The sequence below is a fragment of the Pholcus phalangioides genome, unplaced genomic scaffold, assembly GCF_987345545.1.
Source record: "Pholcus phalangioides strain wild (caught in Gottingen) unplaced genomic scaffold, Ppha-v1.0 ptg000014l_1, whole genome shotgun sequence".
In the NCBI taxonomy this organism is placed as follows: domain Eukaryota; kingdom Metazoa; phylum Arthropoda; class Arachnida; order Araneae; family Pholcidae; genus Pholcus; species Pholcus phalangioides.
Window position 1 is genome coordinate 27824345 of NW_028301607.1, and position 17395 is coordinate 27841739.

Here is a 17395-nt window from a genome sequence, read left to right on the forward strand (position 1 = left end):
TATAGTTCAAGACACTGTTCAAGACTGCACATGAACATGTTTTCAAAAAAAAATATATATATATATAATCAGCTCGATAATTAAGAAATAAATGTTGAAATTATCATTCATCCTTGTTATTTACTGATAAAAATATTATACATTATCATAACCTGCCACTGAGCTATAAGTAACTTGCAGCTGCAGTGTTATGGTTTCGAAACGAAGTTTAAAGCCACATGGTGAAAAGCTCTGTATAATTTTATCGGAAAAGTCAAGCGATTTACTTGGGCTCTTTAAAAGGGCGGATATTTTGTTTATACTCACATGTGGGAAATAAATTAATGTTTTGAAATGGGATTTAAAGGCCATTAATTATAGACACATTGTGAATTTGTTGCTTTACCTTTTAAATATTTTTCATTACTTCTTATTAGATACATTCATTTTACTTCCCTTCTTTTGAAGATCTTTGTTATAAATTAGATTTTTTTTTATCAATTTCTTTGAAACAAAATGATATTTTTAGTTTTGACATTAATATTAGGCGTTGTTATACTTTTCGCTGTATTTCGAAGTTGCTGTCAGCAAAACTTTTCATTAGTTGGTAAACATGTGATGGTGAGTGTTATAATTATGAGTGAATCAATTTTTCCATGTATATATGCTTCAACACCAGAACGGTTGGAGCAGTCATTTTGACGGTTTTTGATTTTGAAAACGCTATTATCTCGGCACTATTTGCCGTACACACTCCATTTTTGGGGTCTTTTCATTATTTCTGCACTTATCTCTGTGTACAAAAATTTGAAGACATTGAAGGTTTAGTTCGGGAGATATCAACGTTTATACCAACGCCAAGAGCAGTCATTTTGACTGCTATATGTAAATTGTGTGTTTTCTCCTTGTGGTGGGCGTTGATGTACACTTTTGGTTTTAGATTTATTCCCTATCTTTCTCTGATGGCACACGCAACATAACATGTATTCACGAGTAACATACCAATAAGAAAAAATAAATAAAATAATGTTATTCTTTGCATCATATTGTTGGGCAATCTAAAGAGTATTGACAGGGGCAGTATATCCCCAATCAAAACCCTATATCTTATTGAGTGAGGTTATTAGCCTCTGTTATGAAAATTGAAGAACCATTTTTTTTCTTATCGTTCACCTGTCAAGCAGTTTTTGTTTTGGTTTGATGTTTCATAACTTTTCCTACGACCATCTGCTTTGAAAGCTTCCTAGGAAACAGGTTCATTCACAGTGTGTAGAAATGGCTCTAAGGAAAAAGAATGTATTAGAACAAAATAGTCAAATTTTATCAGTGCTGAATGATACTTCGGATGATAAATCTGAGGCTGGCGAGACTTACGATACAAACTCTGACAACAAAAATCATGATTTTCTGCTGTATCTACCCGAAAGAGAAAGTAGTGATTCTGGAAGCGATGTCTGAATCGGATAATACTGATGAAAAGAAAAATATATTTTTTTTAATTGTATCTTCTTCGTACGTTAAATTGTAGTATGAAATTTTAATAATGCCCTAGTTTTCCCTTAATAGTGCAAACTTAAAGTGGCAAAATAGTATGTTTTATCGATAAGCGTGCGCGAACAACTAAATAAAGTTAATAAAAAAAGACTGATATACATATAAAAATATGTACGTCATAAAAATGGAGCAATGTACGATGTGATGTAAATGCAATGTTTATCTTTTTCATAGTAAATCTTGTTTACAGTTGCCCTCTAATTTTTCATATTTATAGTTGGAAAGTCATTTTATGGACACCCTGTATGTTTAAGAAAACGCAAATTTCTTCAAAATTAACAAATTAATCATGTGGGATAATGGTTATTACTTTTTATTGTAAACATTCAGTGTGATTAAATATATTGCACTAAAAAGAAGCAGCAATCGAAATGACTGTCACCGGTCCTTTTAGGTAGGCCTTTATCGTATAGTCTGTACCCTTCTAGTTTTAAAAACTGATATGTTGAGTGTTTTTTCAAGTTATTTAGTTTAAAATTTAGGCTCTAAACCATCCCAACATCAGCGTTAATGTCCCCTGGGGGCGGGGCGGTAAACGCTACGGTTATAACATAGAATTAATTCTATGTGTTAGATTACATTGGGGGGGAATTTCTGAAGAAGGGGGAGATGGGACAAAAAAAGGATGGGAAACTGGTTTAGAGGAGTGGTTCTCAACCTTTTTTCACTCGTGGAAGCCCTATTCAGTATATAATTTCTATGGTGGAGACCTGTGTGACTCAAAGAGCCTTTTTTGTACATAATTTTTATGGCAGATCCTTGTAGGCCTCTTTTATTTATTTATCAAATTTGCTGATTTATATTATTTTCCTCTAGTCAGTGCGGTGTCCTTGGTGCTCCGTGGAGCACTGGTTGAGAGCCTCTGGTTTAGAGCAGTTTCACAACCTTTTTTGTCCCATCGCTCCCTTCAGAATTTTTTTTATTCCATCGCTCCCCCCCCCCAATGTAATCTAACCCATAGGATTCTATGTTATACACATAGCTTCTATAGAAGCTAAAGGCCCCATAGCTATCCACCCCCTGGAACATTCCATTGCCCCAGGGGGCGTTAACGCGCATGTTGGGAATCATTGCTCTAAGCCAGCCATTCTCAACCTTTTTTGACTCATGGAGCCCTTTCCAGTACATAATTTTTATATCTGAGCGCTGTTTGACTCGAGGCGACCTTTTTGTATATAATTTTTATGGTGGAACCCTGTATACCTCTTTTTTCATTTATCTATCAAATTTACTTATTTTATTTTCCTTAAGTCACCGTGGATCTCCTGGGAAGTGCACGCGGAGCACCAGTTGAGAACCGCTGCTCTAAACCATACATGCTCAACCCATGGTCCAACTCTGGCCCTCAGACTCGGCTAATATAGTCAGCTATAACCCACACATCCTGGAGCAGGGGGGGGGGGCTGTAGTGAATTTATAGCATAATTTTGTAAAAATGAACTGAGTGGCACATGAACAGATCACTGAAGTGTGCCGCAGTACAGTTCTACTTCACTGCGAATTGACCTACAGTGCTGTTCTGGATCACTGAAATGTCCCATCATGGCCAGGCGCTGATCCAGAGAGGAGGATAGCGTATCCCCCTCCAAAAAGCCAGAAATACAATGGAAAATAATCATTTTTTCCTATGTAAAATACAGGACTTGTATTCAATGTATGCCCTTTACTCCCACTAATTTGTCCTCCTTAACATACTATTCTGGATCTGTGCCTGCCCATGACACATTTCCAGATCATTTAAATGATCATGAGTGCATTTCTATATTACTAGAGCTATTTCAGATCACTTGATTGGCTCGCGACATGTTTTCATACCAATGAAGAGTTTAGCACTCTCTTAAATGTTGATCACCATTGCTCTAAATCTACTCTAGTAGACCTGTATTAATTATTAAAGCTTGCATATTAACAAAAACTTACTATTTAATGTGTTTTGGTTGAGAGCTATTTGCAAAGTTGAAGGTTCACTGGTTATGTCTCTCTCTCGATTTTTTATATATATATATTTATAATTCTTGGCAGTATCTAATGATATTTATATTCATTATATTCATCTAGATTACTGGAGGTTCCAGTGGTATTGGCCTGGCAATTGCTGTTGAAGTCGTTTCAAGAGGAGCATCTGTGTCTCTTATAGCAAGAAATGAAGTGAATTATTCTTGTATAACTAAGATTTATGCCAAACTTTGCCTAAGGTTCAAAGCTCAATAAACAATGAAAACAGCAAATATAGGTTTTTTTATATTTTAAATCCTTATATACGTTACAAAACAATGGGTGCTGTTTTTAGAAGAGAAAAACGAAATGACCATGAAATCTTACTGACCTGGAATCCCTGTCAGGATTAGCCTGGCACTTCTCCACATGAATGAGTGAATGAGTGAATGCCAGGGTCTCTGCCACCGGACTTATCCCATTGCCGAGATCTCTTCCAGCCCAGCTTCGTGGCAGAGTCTGGAACAAAGTGAGTGTGTACACCTAAGTCTGAGTGTGTAGCTAGTGTTGTGTATGATATTTCAGTGCTGCCATCTATACTTCAAATTGTGAGTGAAGTGTAATGATTGAATATTTGTAACGTTGGAGATCGGCTCGCATTCGCGCCTTGAAGTTGGGAACCACAGAAAACCAACTTCAGCCGACCACCACTGTGGGGTTCGAACCCGGATCCTTGCACCGCGAGTCCGTCACTATAACCACTCGCCCACCACAGCGGCGGCACTTCTCCACAGGATGATTCATGAATAGATTGATACCATGTTTGACCACACACAAATCGTGTCTAACCAGTCAATTGGGCTACAGTGAAACTTCAGTTAACGAGCTTAATTTGTTCCACCAAAGTGCTTGTTATCCAAATTGCTCATTCGAATCAAACTTCCCTGTAGGAAATAATAGAAACTCTGATAATTTGTTCCACAATTATTCATTCACATAAAAATGAATAATTGTGACCAAGCTCTGAAAACAACAGCTTCAATCAATAATGCAACACAATAAATAGTATAATAAATAATACAATTCCAATGATACTTGCTTTTGTCTCCTTTTTAGAATTTTTTGAGAATGGGTTGTTTTGTGTGCTTCCCGTTGAACAAATGTTTTTTCCGCTTTTGCAACAGCTTTATTTGATTAGTTCTTTTCTACTAGATTTTGCACAGATTCCCACATTCTATACATTTCTTTAATCTCATTTGAAGTGAGGGACTTCTCTCTGCCTCAGATGAGATACCGTCTATAAACTCTTTCTGTTACATGCAAAGGAGATCCACTAGTTCATCTGTAGTTAACTCTTGGCCATGTTCTACCACTTGTTCTTGAATGTCATTCTCATTCCCCTCCTGTCCCACATCTTTCCGAAGGACCCAATCCCTTTGACAAATGGTGGCTCCTGTTCATGAGCTATCCCCTCAAAGTCATATTCAATAATGGAATCAGCCCACAGTTTTCTCCAAGCAGAATTTAATAAAAACTTCATCCACAATTACACGTATGTGTGGTTACAATGCTACTTCTAGTTTTATATCTTAAACAGTCGCGCTCACATGTGTGTTCATTTTTCGAGTGAATCAAGCTGAGTGGAGACTGTAGGGGACAATAGGCTATTACCTGAAATTCCACTGTATTTGTGTAGATAAAAGTGAAAAACCATCGTCCGTTGTGATAAAACAAAAATAAATAAAGAGCAAAATATTTGCTCATTAACTGAAGTTCCACTGTATTTTAGAGGCTCGCCTCCATTAATTTTGACCTTAACATCTGAATTGTCTTGTATCATTGATACTTAAATTACATGACACAATAAACATTTCTGTTTGACTCAACTGTTTTTGTTTTCTTATAGGAGAGGCTGGAACTTGCAAAGAAGAAAGTTCAGTCTTATGCTAAAGTTGAGAATCAAGTGAGATGCGATTTAAATGTCTATATTTATATAACTTTTATTCACTTTTTTGCAAAGTATGCATCATATGTGCATTGATATAGCTTCTATAGCCATCACAATCATTTAATGCGGGGAAGGGGTCCAGTCCAATAATAATAAAGAGGTAAAAATTGAACCTTGCTTTTGCTGTTTATAAGTACAAAACATGCTCAGTTCTTGTGTTTCCTCCATTATTCAACATTCCTTACTTAATGGCTGCTAAAGAGCCTCTTTGAAGATTGTGTAATGTAGCCTTTAATACTAAAAAAAAACCTATCCCTTGACCATTCTATACCACCTGCAAGCAGTTAAGTTTTATGATTTTATGTCATCTATTTGCACATGGGAATGTAATATTTGTCATAGTTGCTGACCTTTTTTTTCTTTTTGAGTTGTTTTTTTTTCCATTTATTTTAATACTAACCACTCTCAAAGAAACGTGCCTCCCAAATGCATGACCAAGGCATTGTAGATCATTGGGTGGAATTGGCCAACACCCAACAGAAGGATCTTTTTTTGAATCTGTACTACCAATGGGGAAAAGGGTTGTTTTCCTTTAAGACTTTACTTTTTAAATTTCAAAGAAATTGAGGAGCAGATTGAGTTGTGGGGTAATTTGACTTAACCCATTAACGCCGGTTGGTAAGAACATTTGCCATTCTAAATTTTAGTTTTTTTCTTTGCCAATAAATGGTGGGAGTGGTTCCAACTCAGTGGTTTTTTTTTCAAAAAAATCAGTCATCTTTAATGGGTTAAAATGATGTAGTCTAAAGTAGTTGGCTCGCTGTTTTTTTTTTCTGGCATTGTGATATCCATCAGAAGTCATCAATGGTGTTTGGTGGGTGACAATGCAGAGAAGGTAGGAAAGAAAATCTTTCTGACCACATTTTAACTAGAATTATGGAGAAAGATCAAACAGATTTAAGGTGAGAATTATTAGAGCGATATGGTAGTTATTTTTATCTGAGGAGAATTTTATAGTCAATTTATCCCAACATCAAATTTAAGATTTATTATACTTGAAATTTGAATACATATATATTGTTTTCTTCCTGCATGATTTTTAATTTTGTATTGAAAAAATGTTTAAATCATTGTTGTTTATTTTGATGGAAACTGATTCATGATTTTTTTTTATTAAATATTATTGAAAATTAACAGTAACAGGATTCTTTTTTTCATGAGTCATAATTCAGTATTTAAATGTGTATTGGATCTCTCGCACAAACACAAGAAACGTGGGTTAAATCTTGACTACTATATGCATATATTCCTCTGAGGGTACGATATAACATCACATGATTCTCAAAATAGCTTATGCATGTATAAATATATGTACCGCATTTCTATCCAAATTTATCACATTCAAAACAAAAGATACTGTAAACAAAACTTTCCTCAATAAAATTCAAATTGAATTTAATCACTTATGTATCACTAAATCTACCCAAAAAACTGCTTCAAATTCTATCTTTTATGTAATTGTGAATAACCTTTGAAGTGCAACTGCAAGTACAGTAAAAGTCTGTTATAATAAGCACAGCTTATAACAAGAGCCTTGCTATAATGAGTGATTTGCAAGAGATTATCAAAGTGTCGATATTAACGATTCAAAAAATATTTGGTTATATAAGTTTAAAATTAGAAAGCTTTCACTATGACATCAAAAAAATTCTTGGAAACGCCTGCTTTTCAGTCTCTTTCTTCAAGAATTAAACCATGAATGATACTTGTCATATCACACATGCTCCTCGTAAACATTACTCTGATGTACTTCTAACAAAATTTGGACTGAAATAAGTCAATTTTTTTACCCTCATTATATTTTGAGGCTTTCTCCACTATACACATGGCATATGTGATGCGTCTTGTCAAAAGAGGGTCGCAATTCAAAAAGTTTTGTAACCCCTTCTGTAGCCTACATAGTACTGATATAAAATCTCCTCCCCGCTTTTTTTTCAGAAAGTTCATACATACTCTGTTGACTTGTCTCGAAATAGTGAAGAACTTCAAGATATAGTGCAGAGAGTGAGTATAAATTTTTTAGCACATATTTTATTAAGAAAACTTATGTTTCAGTGAGAGTTGTTGATTTAATGCTTTGAGATATACTGCAAGCTAAAATCTCATTCATTTGTTGCTATTAAAGAAGGTCGTTTCATTTAGTTTGTATGACAATAAGCATGTATAGAGTAGGAATGATATTCAAGCATCAAGTTTTAGATGCATAAATAACTCTTGCATTGTTTCGTTTATGGGAAGAAAAGGTCACCTAAAAGCAGTTATGCATCGATTTTTCAAAATCTGTAGAGTTAGTTAGCATTCAGTTTTGTATAATACAGGGAAACGCCTTTGTAATGATATATAAGAACTGGAGAAATGTATCTTATAAAGGAGTTATCATTATATATGGAACATACAGTGAAATCTGTGCATAATGTTACTGCCTATAATTTTTTTTGTCCTCGCCGAATTCCTACTGAATAGAAAATGACGCAAATGCTCAAACTGTCTATAATTTTCCGGGTCTCTGCAGTATCTTTATAGATAACTTTCCTTCTGAAGTATAGATGGCAGCACTGGAAAATCAGACATAACACTATATGCACCCAGACTGTTAGGTACGTACTTTGTTCCAGATTCTGCCACGATTGGCTGGAAGAGATATTGCCAACAGGATAATTCCGGTGGCAGAGTCTTGGCGTTCATTCATTCAGTATCATTATAGATAGGTTTTACTGTATCAGCTGTATAAAAAGTGCGTCAGGAGCAGTTGTATGGTTATATAGATTTTTTTTTCACTATATAATGATATAAAAGTATGTAGAGAATGTTTTTATTTTTTAATGTGTAATTGTTTTTTGTGTACATTTATTCATCTTTGTTAGTGTACTTTTTAGTTAACATGAATTGAATGTTTATTTGGTGTTATACTAGGCAGAAAATGAATTGGGACCAATATATATGCTTATGAACTGCGCCGGAATCGCATGTTGTTATCGATTTGAGGAAACTCCTGTTTCTGAGTTGGAGGTATTGTGCTCTGTTTTTTTATCTTGTTCTCTTCTATATAGTAACCCCTTGTTCTGTTGCACATATTAGAAGATGAAGAAAAGTCATATGCGCTGAACTGGTTATTTTTTTACAGTCACATGCCACAGAATCTGTAATAGTTGTAGGAGAGTGAGATTTCCTTCATCCAATAACATTGTTTGAAATATAAAGTATAACTACAAAAATCATATAATTTAGTTTTGGGCTATTAGTATTAGCTTATTTATTAGCTTATTATTTAGTTTTTTAATCTATGTTTTGGGCTTTTGGTTATTTTTTAACCTCAGATGATACCTCAAATATCTCAGAATGACAATAAATTTTTTCATGCCCTTTTTTTCTGGTTAGATAAGCGGCGCCACAGTGAGCAGCAACACCCAGTAACATCGTGATTAATTGAGATGCAGTGCTGCATGAGAACGTCAGAATTATATAAATAACAAATGCAGTGAAAGTTTTGCTTAGATTGTGAGCTAAGTTTATTTTATATTACTTCATTAATGCCAGTCGTATAGTGTGGTCTTTCGACTTGAGTTCTTGAGGAAGTTGTATCTTATACTGTTGAAAATGTAGTTATTTTATCAAAATTTGCATCATTGGGTTTTTCAGAAGGCCACTATTTAATGTACAGTAATAATTCTCAGCTGAAAAATGTATCAGCTCATGAATTTTTTTGCGAATGAAAACTTTTTCAATGTCTTTCTGTCTCGGATAAGGAATGCAGATACGGTGAACAAACATTTTCATTGACATAGCTAGAACTTGTGAGCTAAATGTTTGTGCCAATCGAAATTAAAACAATGAGTAACAATCACTTGAGCCAGACTAATTTATTTTTTAAAAAGATTTTGAATCATTTCACGTAAAATGAATTAAGCGTAGTGAAAATGAATAAAAAAAAATTAATATAAGCCTCAGATTTGAATAGTTTCAGTGTATATGGTAAGATTCTTAATACCGAACTGTACATTCTAGGAATTTTTTTATTTTTTCCATTTTAATGTTTGCGAGAAAAATGAGCTGACTGTACCACATAGCACATCACACTTTTTTTTCTGTTATGGCTCACAAACGTGACTGCATGGTGTGAAATGAAAAGATGTTCAGTTTTTTTTCCTTTTAAATTCTCCTTCAACCAATTGTGAACTTTTTATCTCAGCCTTTGGCCTTTATTTGTCTTTTTTTTTACAGTTCTTCTTAATGTTTTATGAAATTTACTTTAAAATTTTGGGCAATTTATAGAACGAATTAAACAATTTTTCATAAAACCTGTGGAAAAGCTAACAAATGTTATTCCGGAACGAATTATCTTCATTAGCCGAGGCATCTTTCTATTACTTAATTTGCCCAAACCATTAGTAATACTCTCGCTATACTTGTGATGCTTAGTAATGACTGTGACATGCTTTTGCCTTGAGTATCGCTGCATCTCGACTAACTGCAGCGTATATACTATACACCACTACCATTTTATCATGCATGCACCTCGTGCACATTTCTCTAAGGAATTTCTAATGAATTGGTACATGCCGGAATGTGTATTCTGAGTGTATCTATGGCCCTAATGTATTTATGTTGTCAGAATCATGCTTGTTTTATGTTCTTGCTGGTGCTGCCATCTGTTTTTCATAATACACGCCGCCACGTATTTTGGTGCTGCTTATCCAAATATGAAAAAATGTTGTGCAATCTGAACTTCTCTTTGTTATTTCTGGTTTATATTTATGTCGTCGATAACTTAAATATAAATTTAAGTATAATAATATTAAAATATTTCTTTTGTATTAATTTATATTAACCCAGTTAATATATATATTAACCCAGTTTTTTCCTTCTCTTAACAGAAAATGCTGAACGTTAATTTTTATGGCAGTGTGTTCATCACTAGAGCTGTTGTTCCATTGATGAAGAAACGCCAAGATGGCAAAATTATATTTTTCTCATCCATAGCTGGTTTATTTGGCCTGTATGGCTATTCTGCATATTCTTCATCTAAATTTGCTATAATCGGATTGGCGGAAGCTCTTCATATGGAAGTAAAAAAAAAAATTTTTTTGTCTCAAAAAATATTTGTAATTACATATATGAGAAAAATTACTCTGTGAGAATATCGCAGAAATATGATACATTTGTTGAACTGTGATGTACAATTTGTTTGAAGAGTGTGAGGTGTAAATTGAAAAGAGGGGTTCTATATGACGATAATCATAGTATTCATTCATGGCCATATTTGGGCTTGTTTAACCTGTGCAGTTATACAAGATGGTAAAATTTTAGAAACATTTTCAGGCAGAAATTTAAAAAACAAATTTTTGGGATTGAGGTGAGCAGGAGGAAGTTTAAAATATATTTGATTATACTGCCCATATTCTACCATGCATGCTATTTAAAATATTAAAGGCATGCTATATTCATCTTAAATTATTTTATTCACTGAAATATTTACACCCTAGACCACCAAAATTTAACCCATTTATCTTAGAGCAGTGGTTCTCAACCTTTCTTGATTTGCTGAGCCTATTTTGGTATAGGTACTATTTCTCAGCCCCTTAGGCCTATTTTTTATTTATTTATTAAAGTTACTGATTTATTATTAAAAAATATTAATAATTATTTTTTTCAAATTTATTTTTTTCCTCAAGAGGCCGTGGAGCCCCTGGGGAGTGCACACAGAACGCTGGTTGAGAACCACTGTCTTAGAGGAATAAAGTCCAAAAAATGCCTAATTATACTTTGTGATTAAGAAATAAGACATGCATTAGATTTGAGTAAACACAGAGTACATTATCTGTCAGTATTGGTGTAGAAACTGGACTTAGTAAAGGTTATAAAATGATTTGACCCACATACACTAATACTCCAACTTATATCTCACCTTCGGGACACGATCAAGTGGCAGAAAAAGTAAAAGTTTAATTAAATAATAGATTAAATTATACACAATAAATGATAAATCTATTAAGAAACAACTTTTACTATCAAACTTATCATAAATCAGAGCAATACAATTTACTCTGCAATAACTATCTCACACACCCTGTCAAAGAAATCAACTAACAAATAAAGATTTTGGTTCACTTCCCACTTTTTCCTTGTTATTCAAGCCAAAGGGTCCTTTTTGTCATATTTTGATTAGGGACTCTTAACTCAAATCAATACACTCAGTGCCTTTAGCACAACAAAAATTATTAGCTCATTGTCACGGAAAGACTAACCATCCCTTAGCACTCTCACTATAACTTTATATGATCATGTTCCTGAAGCGGAGTGTAGGAGATCCTCTCTTACCCTTAAATGAAACAAAGAACTTTACCTTTGGTTTCTTTGTCCCAAGTCCAACTCCTCTGATTGGTTAAGGTAGGCACCTGATTCAAATCCGATTTTACAATTGGTCTAAAAATTGAAAACTAAAATGTCACAATGCGAGAAGGTCTTGATATCGGCATCAATAGGTTTCATTTCCTATGAATGTAAACATCTTTGGTCTCTGACTCCAGAGATATCATGAAAAACAAGACATGTTGCAGCATGGCAATTTTATGTCATGTAAGCAAACGATCGGGACTTGACTGCATTGTATAATTCGTAGCATGAGAAAAAAAATATGTATTTGAAGTCTATATAATTGCAGAGCATTTTACTTTTAATTGACTTGCTTTAATTTATTATATTTTAAGGTAGGAATTATGATCACACTTATGTCAACTTGCATGTATGTCATCTCTTCTTCAAAATGTTTTTATTTTCTTCAAATAAATGTACTTTGAGTAAAGTTTGAAAGCATTTGACAGCTTGTTCTTTGGAAGAGAAACATTTACCTGCCGGAGTCGCATTGAAGAGACGAATAGATTTGAAAAAAATAGTCATCAAATGATCCATACTTTGCTGGACATTCCTATTTTTCCAATATTTTCAGCAAAGCTTACTTCATGAGAAAAAAAAAATCTAACTGAAATGCTTATTGATTTTTTAATGATGGAATAAAAATTTACCTCGACTTACATTTTCTTTCAAATGAAATTGTTAGTCGTGGAACAAACTACTGACTTGAGTCAGGGTATGACTGTACTTATGATTTTTCCCAATAATACTGATAATAGCGAGAGTGTGATTATGTTTCTCAGTGCAATAGATGAAGGAAAGACAATTTTTTCTTGATTATTATGCCGAGGTGAACTCGGAAAGAAAATTGGGCGCTGTAGCCCAGCTTGATAAGATACTTGCCTAAAGTACCAAAAGATGTTTAGAGGTGCCGCAAGTTTGATACCCGGTTCATCCTTGTCAGAAACTTTCCTGACATGGGTACAACAGAAATTATAACATGACCACAGAAAAAGATAGGTACTATAGGGAGTCCCACATCGAAGGTTTAGCCTACCAACCTCTTAGTGAGTATAAAAAATGCTAATGATCAGAATCAGCAATAAATTATAGGTGCAGGTCTAATTAGCCCTCATGTGCAGAAAATGACCGTGATGCACCAAAATGATCAGAAAGAAAAGTCTGCTTGTCTCTGCTGGGAATCTAACCCAGTCCTCTTGGCAAACATGCTATCCATATACCTATAATTCTATCACTTAGCGTGCAAAAAATTAATGCTTAATTAATCCAACTGCTTTAATTTTTTGATTTCCTTTTTCCTTCCTTCCAGCTCAAGCCGTTCAATATTAGTGTGAGTGTCTCATGTCCTCCAGACACTGACACTCCTGGACTCGCTGAAGAATTGAAAACCAAGGTAAATTTTCTTATTTGGGGAAAAAAAATTGGGATGGGGCAGCAAAGGCAGATGTGTAGATTTTTTTCTCACCTTGAAGTATTTTAATAAAATCTAAATACATTTCATATAAGCAATTGATATTTCAAAATACATTTTTTTGAAAGAATTATCATTCAATATAAATTGAAATTTTAATCACCTTTGTCCATTTTATGTTATATTTTATAGGTATTTGATAGATTATTCAAATTCTCTTTTTTTTTTTTCAAAGTTACCTGAAACAAAGTTGATATCGGAAGCAGGAGGCTTAGTGGATGCCTCAGTTGTCGCCAAGAAAGTTCTTGTTGATGCAATGGTAAGCTTTGTTAATATCTTTGGCCAGAAGAAAATGTTGGAAGAACCCAGTCACAAATCATTTTCATATATACAAGGCAAATACTTAAGTCTGTTTCATTTCAAATAACTCAAACTGTGTGCATTAATTAGAAAAAGTATTAAAATAACATGCACATCTTAGATTTATCATTTATTTCACTCAGAGCCGTATATGTACTGAGATACAAAATTTAATTTCTTACGCTGTCCTTCTGTCCTCTTAACTTCCAATTAGAAAGTTATTGCCCTGTCTCTATGGAACCTAACCAAAAAAACAATCATGTTTCTAACTGCAATATTTGCTGTGATATTTGAATCCAAAATAAGCTGAAAATGAGATGAATAACAGCATATAAGAAGCACGAGCATATGTATAATGAGCTTGTCTATTAGTTGATGCATTCTTTTTCTCTTATCAGTGATTTTTAATTCAAATATTGCACTTAGAAATGGAAAAAAATTGTTGAGCCCACGAAAAATAGGGCAAAAATTTTCTAATTCAAAGTTAGAGGACATGGGGGGAGGGACCACATAAAAAATTACATTTGGTATCTCAGTGCATATACCTTGTTAAAATAAAAGACATCTAAAATGAGCGCATTAAATACTTTTTCTAATTTATAGTGATACGAACCAAGAGACACCCAGGCTCTATCACACGTTAGTGATAAAAGCACATTGTTCCAGGGAACTGAGGTTCCTCCGGAGAACCTAACCATTTATTAAGCTTGAACAAGATATATATACATGGGCAATGCCGTTATGCACTTTGCCAGTAAACAAATATAAAATTTGTGGAAGAAAAATGATAAGTTATAAATCACAGGTTATACTTTTTTTACTTGAAAGTATGTTTCTATAGCTAATGGTTTATGAGTCATTCAAAGTGAAGCAGACTGGTTTTCACACTGTATATGTACTGAACTAACAGACTTCGTCAGGTCACCTACTGGAAGCTACCACGAGGACTAACAAGTTACGTGTACATGCAAGATTCCACACACGCGACTTATTGCTCATAATTGCTACCAGTGGATGACCAGCCTTATGCCAATGTGGGGATTATGCATTGCGTTATACATTTAAAAATTATTTGGGGAAGGGGGAGTTGATGATTTCTTGATAAATTTCTGTTCTCGATACGTGTATCATGAATTTGCTAAATGGGGTTCAGAATATCAATGATCTAACTATATGAAAATATATTATTCTAGAACAATCGCTTTATGAGCACATGTGGCTTTGAGAGTTGGGCAATCAGCACTCTATGCAGCGGAATGATGCCTGCTTCTAATTTGGATATTGTGTGGCAGGTAAGGTACTATACACAAATTTTAGTGTCACTCAATTTCTTGAAATAGGATTATTTTGGTTTGGTTCCTATTTCATTTACATGACTAGATACATAATGTTCAAAATTCTGTCATTCAAAAAAAAAAACACTTTTTTTTAGAAAAGAATAATTTTGCAATGGTGTTTTTGGCATTAGCAGAGGCAGTTGTTGGGTTGTATAGCCAAATCAGAGTTGGAAAGGAAAAAAATGTTTTTAGACCAGAAAAAACGTGGTGGGGGTGCCAAAAACAGGTTCTGCACTAGTAGAGATTTTTTTTCTCGAGTCTCCCCTGGATATTGGAAAAAAAAGAGGTTGCAAAAAATATGTGCACTGCTTGAATGTCATATCGTAGCAAATATTTTGTGCAAATGAAGCACTTAACTTTAATTCTTTTTCCATGCTGTGAAGACTTCCTGTTAAAAATCGAGTATGTACTGTATGCAGGAAGAATAGCGAGAATTTAAAATATAGCAAATATTGTGTCATCACCATGAATGCCAGGATACTGCTACTGAGATCTCTTGCTGCCTGGTTTTTTTGCGGCAGAGCCTGGAGAAAGCATTAAATTACTAAAATCATCCAGATATTTTATTTGTATTTTTCTGCTTTAATTACTATTGCAAGAGTCTTTATACAGATTATTGAGTTGATGGAAAGATAGACACAAAATACAGAACATAAAATCTTGGAACAACGGCTTATAATATCTATAAATTCAATTTGAAATGACTTTTCAATGAGTTTTCTAATTGTACCTCACACGTAACCTTAAAATGTAGTAAGATTACCATATGGTGGTTTTTTTTTTATGAAATTCACTAATAACTAGTATTAAATTATTGTGAATCATGAGATTTGTATGACTACAGTGTTATTTATAATGTTTTAACTCTACAGGTTCTTACTATGGGAATATTGCGGCTATTTCTCTCATTATACTTGCGGTATTTCGATAGAATTATCAAGAAATGCAAAACAGACCAATCAAAGATTACTTCTGTCCATCAAACTTAGATGATGATGTTCATAGGTGAAATATATGCAAAGTGTATGTGTGTTATGATCAAAATCTAAAGTTTGGACAGTTCTCAAAAGACCTCAAACAGGAGGTGTAACGTACATCCAAAAAATACAGAAATTGCATACAGATATTTAAGTATTGCTTCTATGGACGAATTTTTAGCTGAGAAACAAAATAGTTAAAAAATATATGTATTTATGTTATATATGTACAGTCAAACCTCGTTAGTGCGTCACCCAGTTAACATGTCACTCCGCTTACCGGATCACTTTTTTGGAAGTCCCAATTGTCCTTAGGCAGGAATTGGCAAGCTATGGCTAACTCCGTTTAACGAGTCACTCCGCTTACTAAGTCATATTTTTGCTCTTCCAAGAGTGACTCATTAACGAGGTTTGACTGTATATGTATGTTATGGTACAACCTAGCCTCGCACCTTGCCTTAGCTGGTAAATGTGTGAAATGAAAATATTTACAAGTGTTTCTCTGAAAATTTATAAAAATATGCTGGCTCGCTCAATCACTGTGAAGAAAAAAATGTACTTTTGCAGATTGGTGGTGGTTGATGCTGAGGCTGTAAAGCCAGAAATAAGAACATTTGCTATGATTCACATTATTATTGCCAATTAATTATATTTTGCACTCCTACATGATGATTATGCAGTGCCAGATTTCCTTATAGGCCAGACAATCTTTAGCCTAGGGGCCCCAAGATCTGCAGAGTGCCTCAAAAATCTCTAAATTTTTCTTTGAGAAATTGCTCAGAGATAAAATTTTAACACATTGGAGTAGGAAGTTTATAACTTTGTTACCTCACATTACAAATGTTTAAAATGCTTTGGATACATATTATGTCCATAAATTACCATGTATCATACAGGGTGATTCTTAGAGAACTGGCCTAATGAATTTGCTAATAATTCTGAAGTTTATGCATGTAACCACTAAACATTTGAACATATTAATTTGTGTCTTACTTGAGTCAAATAGGCGAATAATTTATGGATGATGAAAACAAATGTAGCACTTATGGTGCCAAGTTCAAGGACACATAACACTGCATTCCCATGGTTCTACCTTTCGGGATATATGAATCAGAATAATCACCGAAGGGACACTGCCATATATTTTCAAGAAAACTGCACCAAGCTGGCAAACATGATTCAACACCTGTTCTAATCACAATGAATGGTACTCAAACGTACAGCCCACAATCCAAGGTCAGTCATATATACTTAATATAATTATATCTATACTGCAAGATATGCAGAAAACTGGATGTTGTGAAGATATTTATTTTTTGAGATGCTGATTTTTTTTTTAAGGAAGGAAAAAACTCATCTCTGCCTCTACCGGATATATATGCCTGCCTATTATATATATATATACTATTTTTTGTAATACATCTCATTCTGTGGGGACAGCTCTGTATGAATCACCTTGCAT

General features: G+C 34.0%; 1 protein-coding gene across 1 annotated transcript; it reads left to right on the forward strand.

Moving 5' to 3' along the window:
• The first annotated feature begins 234 nt into the window (after positions 1-234).
• Positions 235-16958, forward strand: Kdsr (3-ketodihydrosphingosine reductase). Its single transcript, XM_089242046.1, has 10 exons — positions 235-600; positions 3592-3681; positions 5375-5431; positions 7415-7480; positions 8390-8485; positions 10351-10542; positions 13158-13241; positions 13495-13578; positions 14813-14911; positions 15829-16958. The coding sequence occupies exons 1-10, from the start codon at positions 496-498 to the stop codon at positions 15943-15945; spliced, it is 990 nt and encodes a 329-aa protein (XP_089098172.1). The 5' UTR covers positions 235-495; the 3' UTR covers positions 15946-16958.
• Positions 16959-17395: the final 437 nt, after the last annotated feature.

Bases quoted from the DNA above. Each gene is read 5' to 3' on its own strand.
- Kdsr (XM_089242046.1), top strand. From the start codon at position 496: ATGATATTTTTAGTTTTGACATTAATATTAGGCGTTGTTATACTTTTC. The intron at 7,481-8,389 runs GTGAGTATAAAT...GTGTTATACTAG, and splicing joins TTCAAGATATAGTGCAGAGA to GCAGAAAATGAATTGGGACC. The intron at 14,912-15,828 runs GTAAGGTACTAT...TTAACTCTACAG, and splicing joins ATTTGGATATTGTGTGGCAG to GTTCTTACTATGGGAATATT.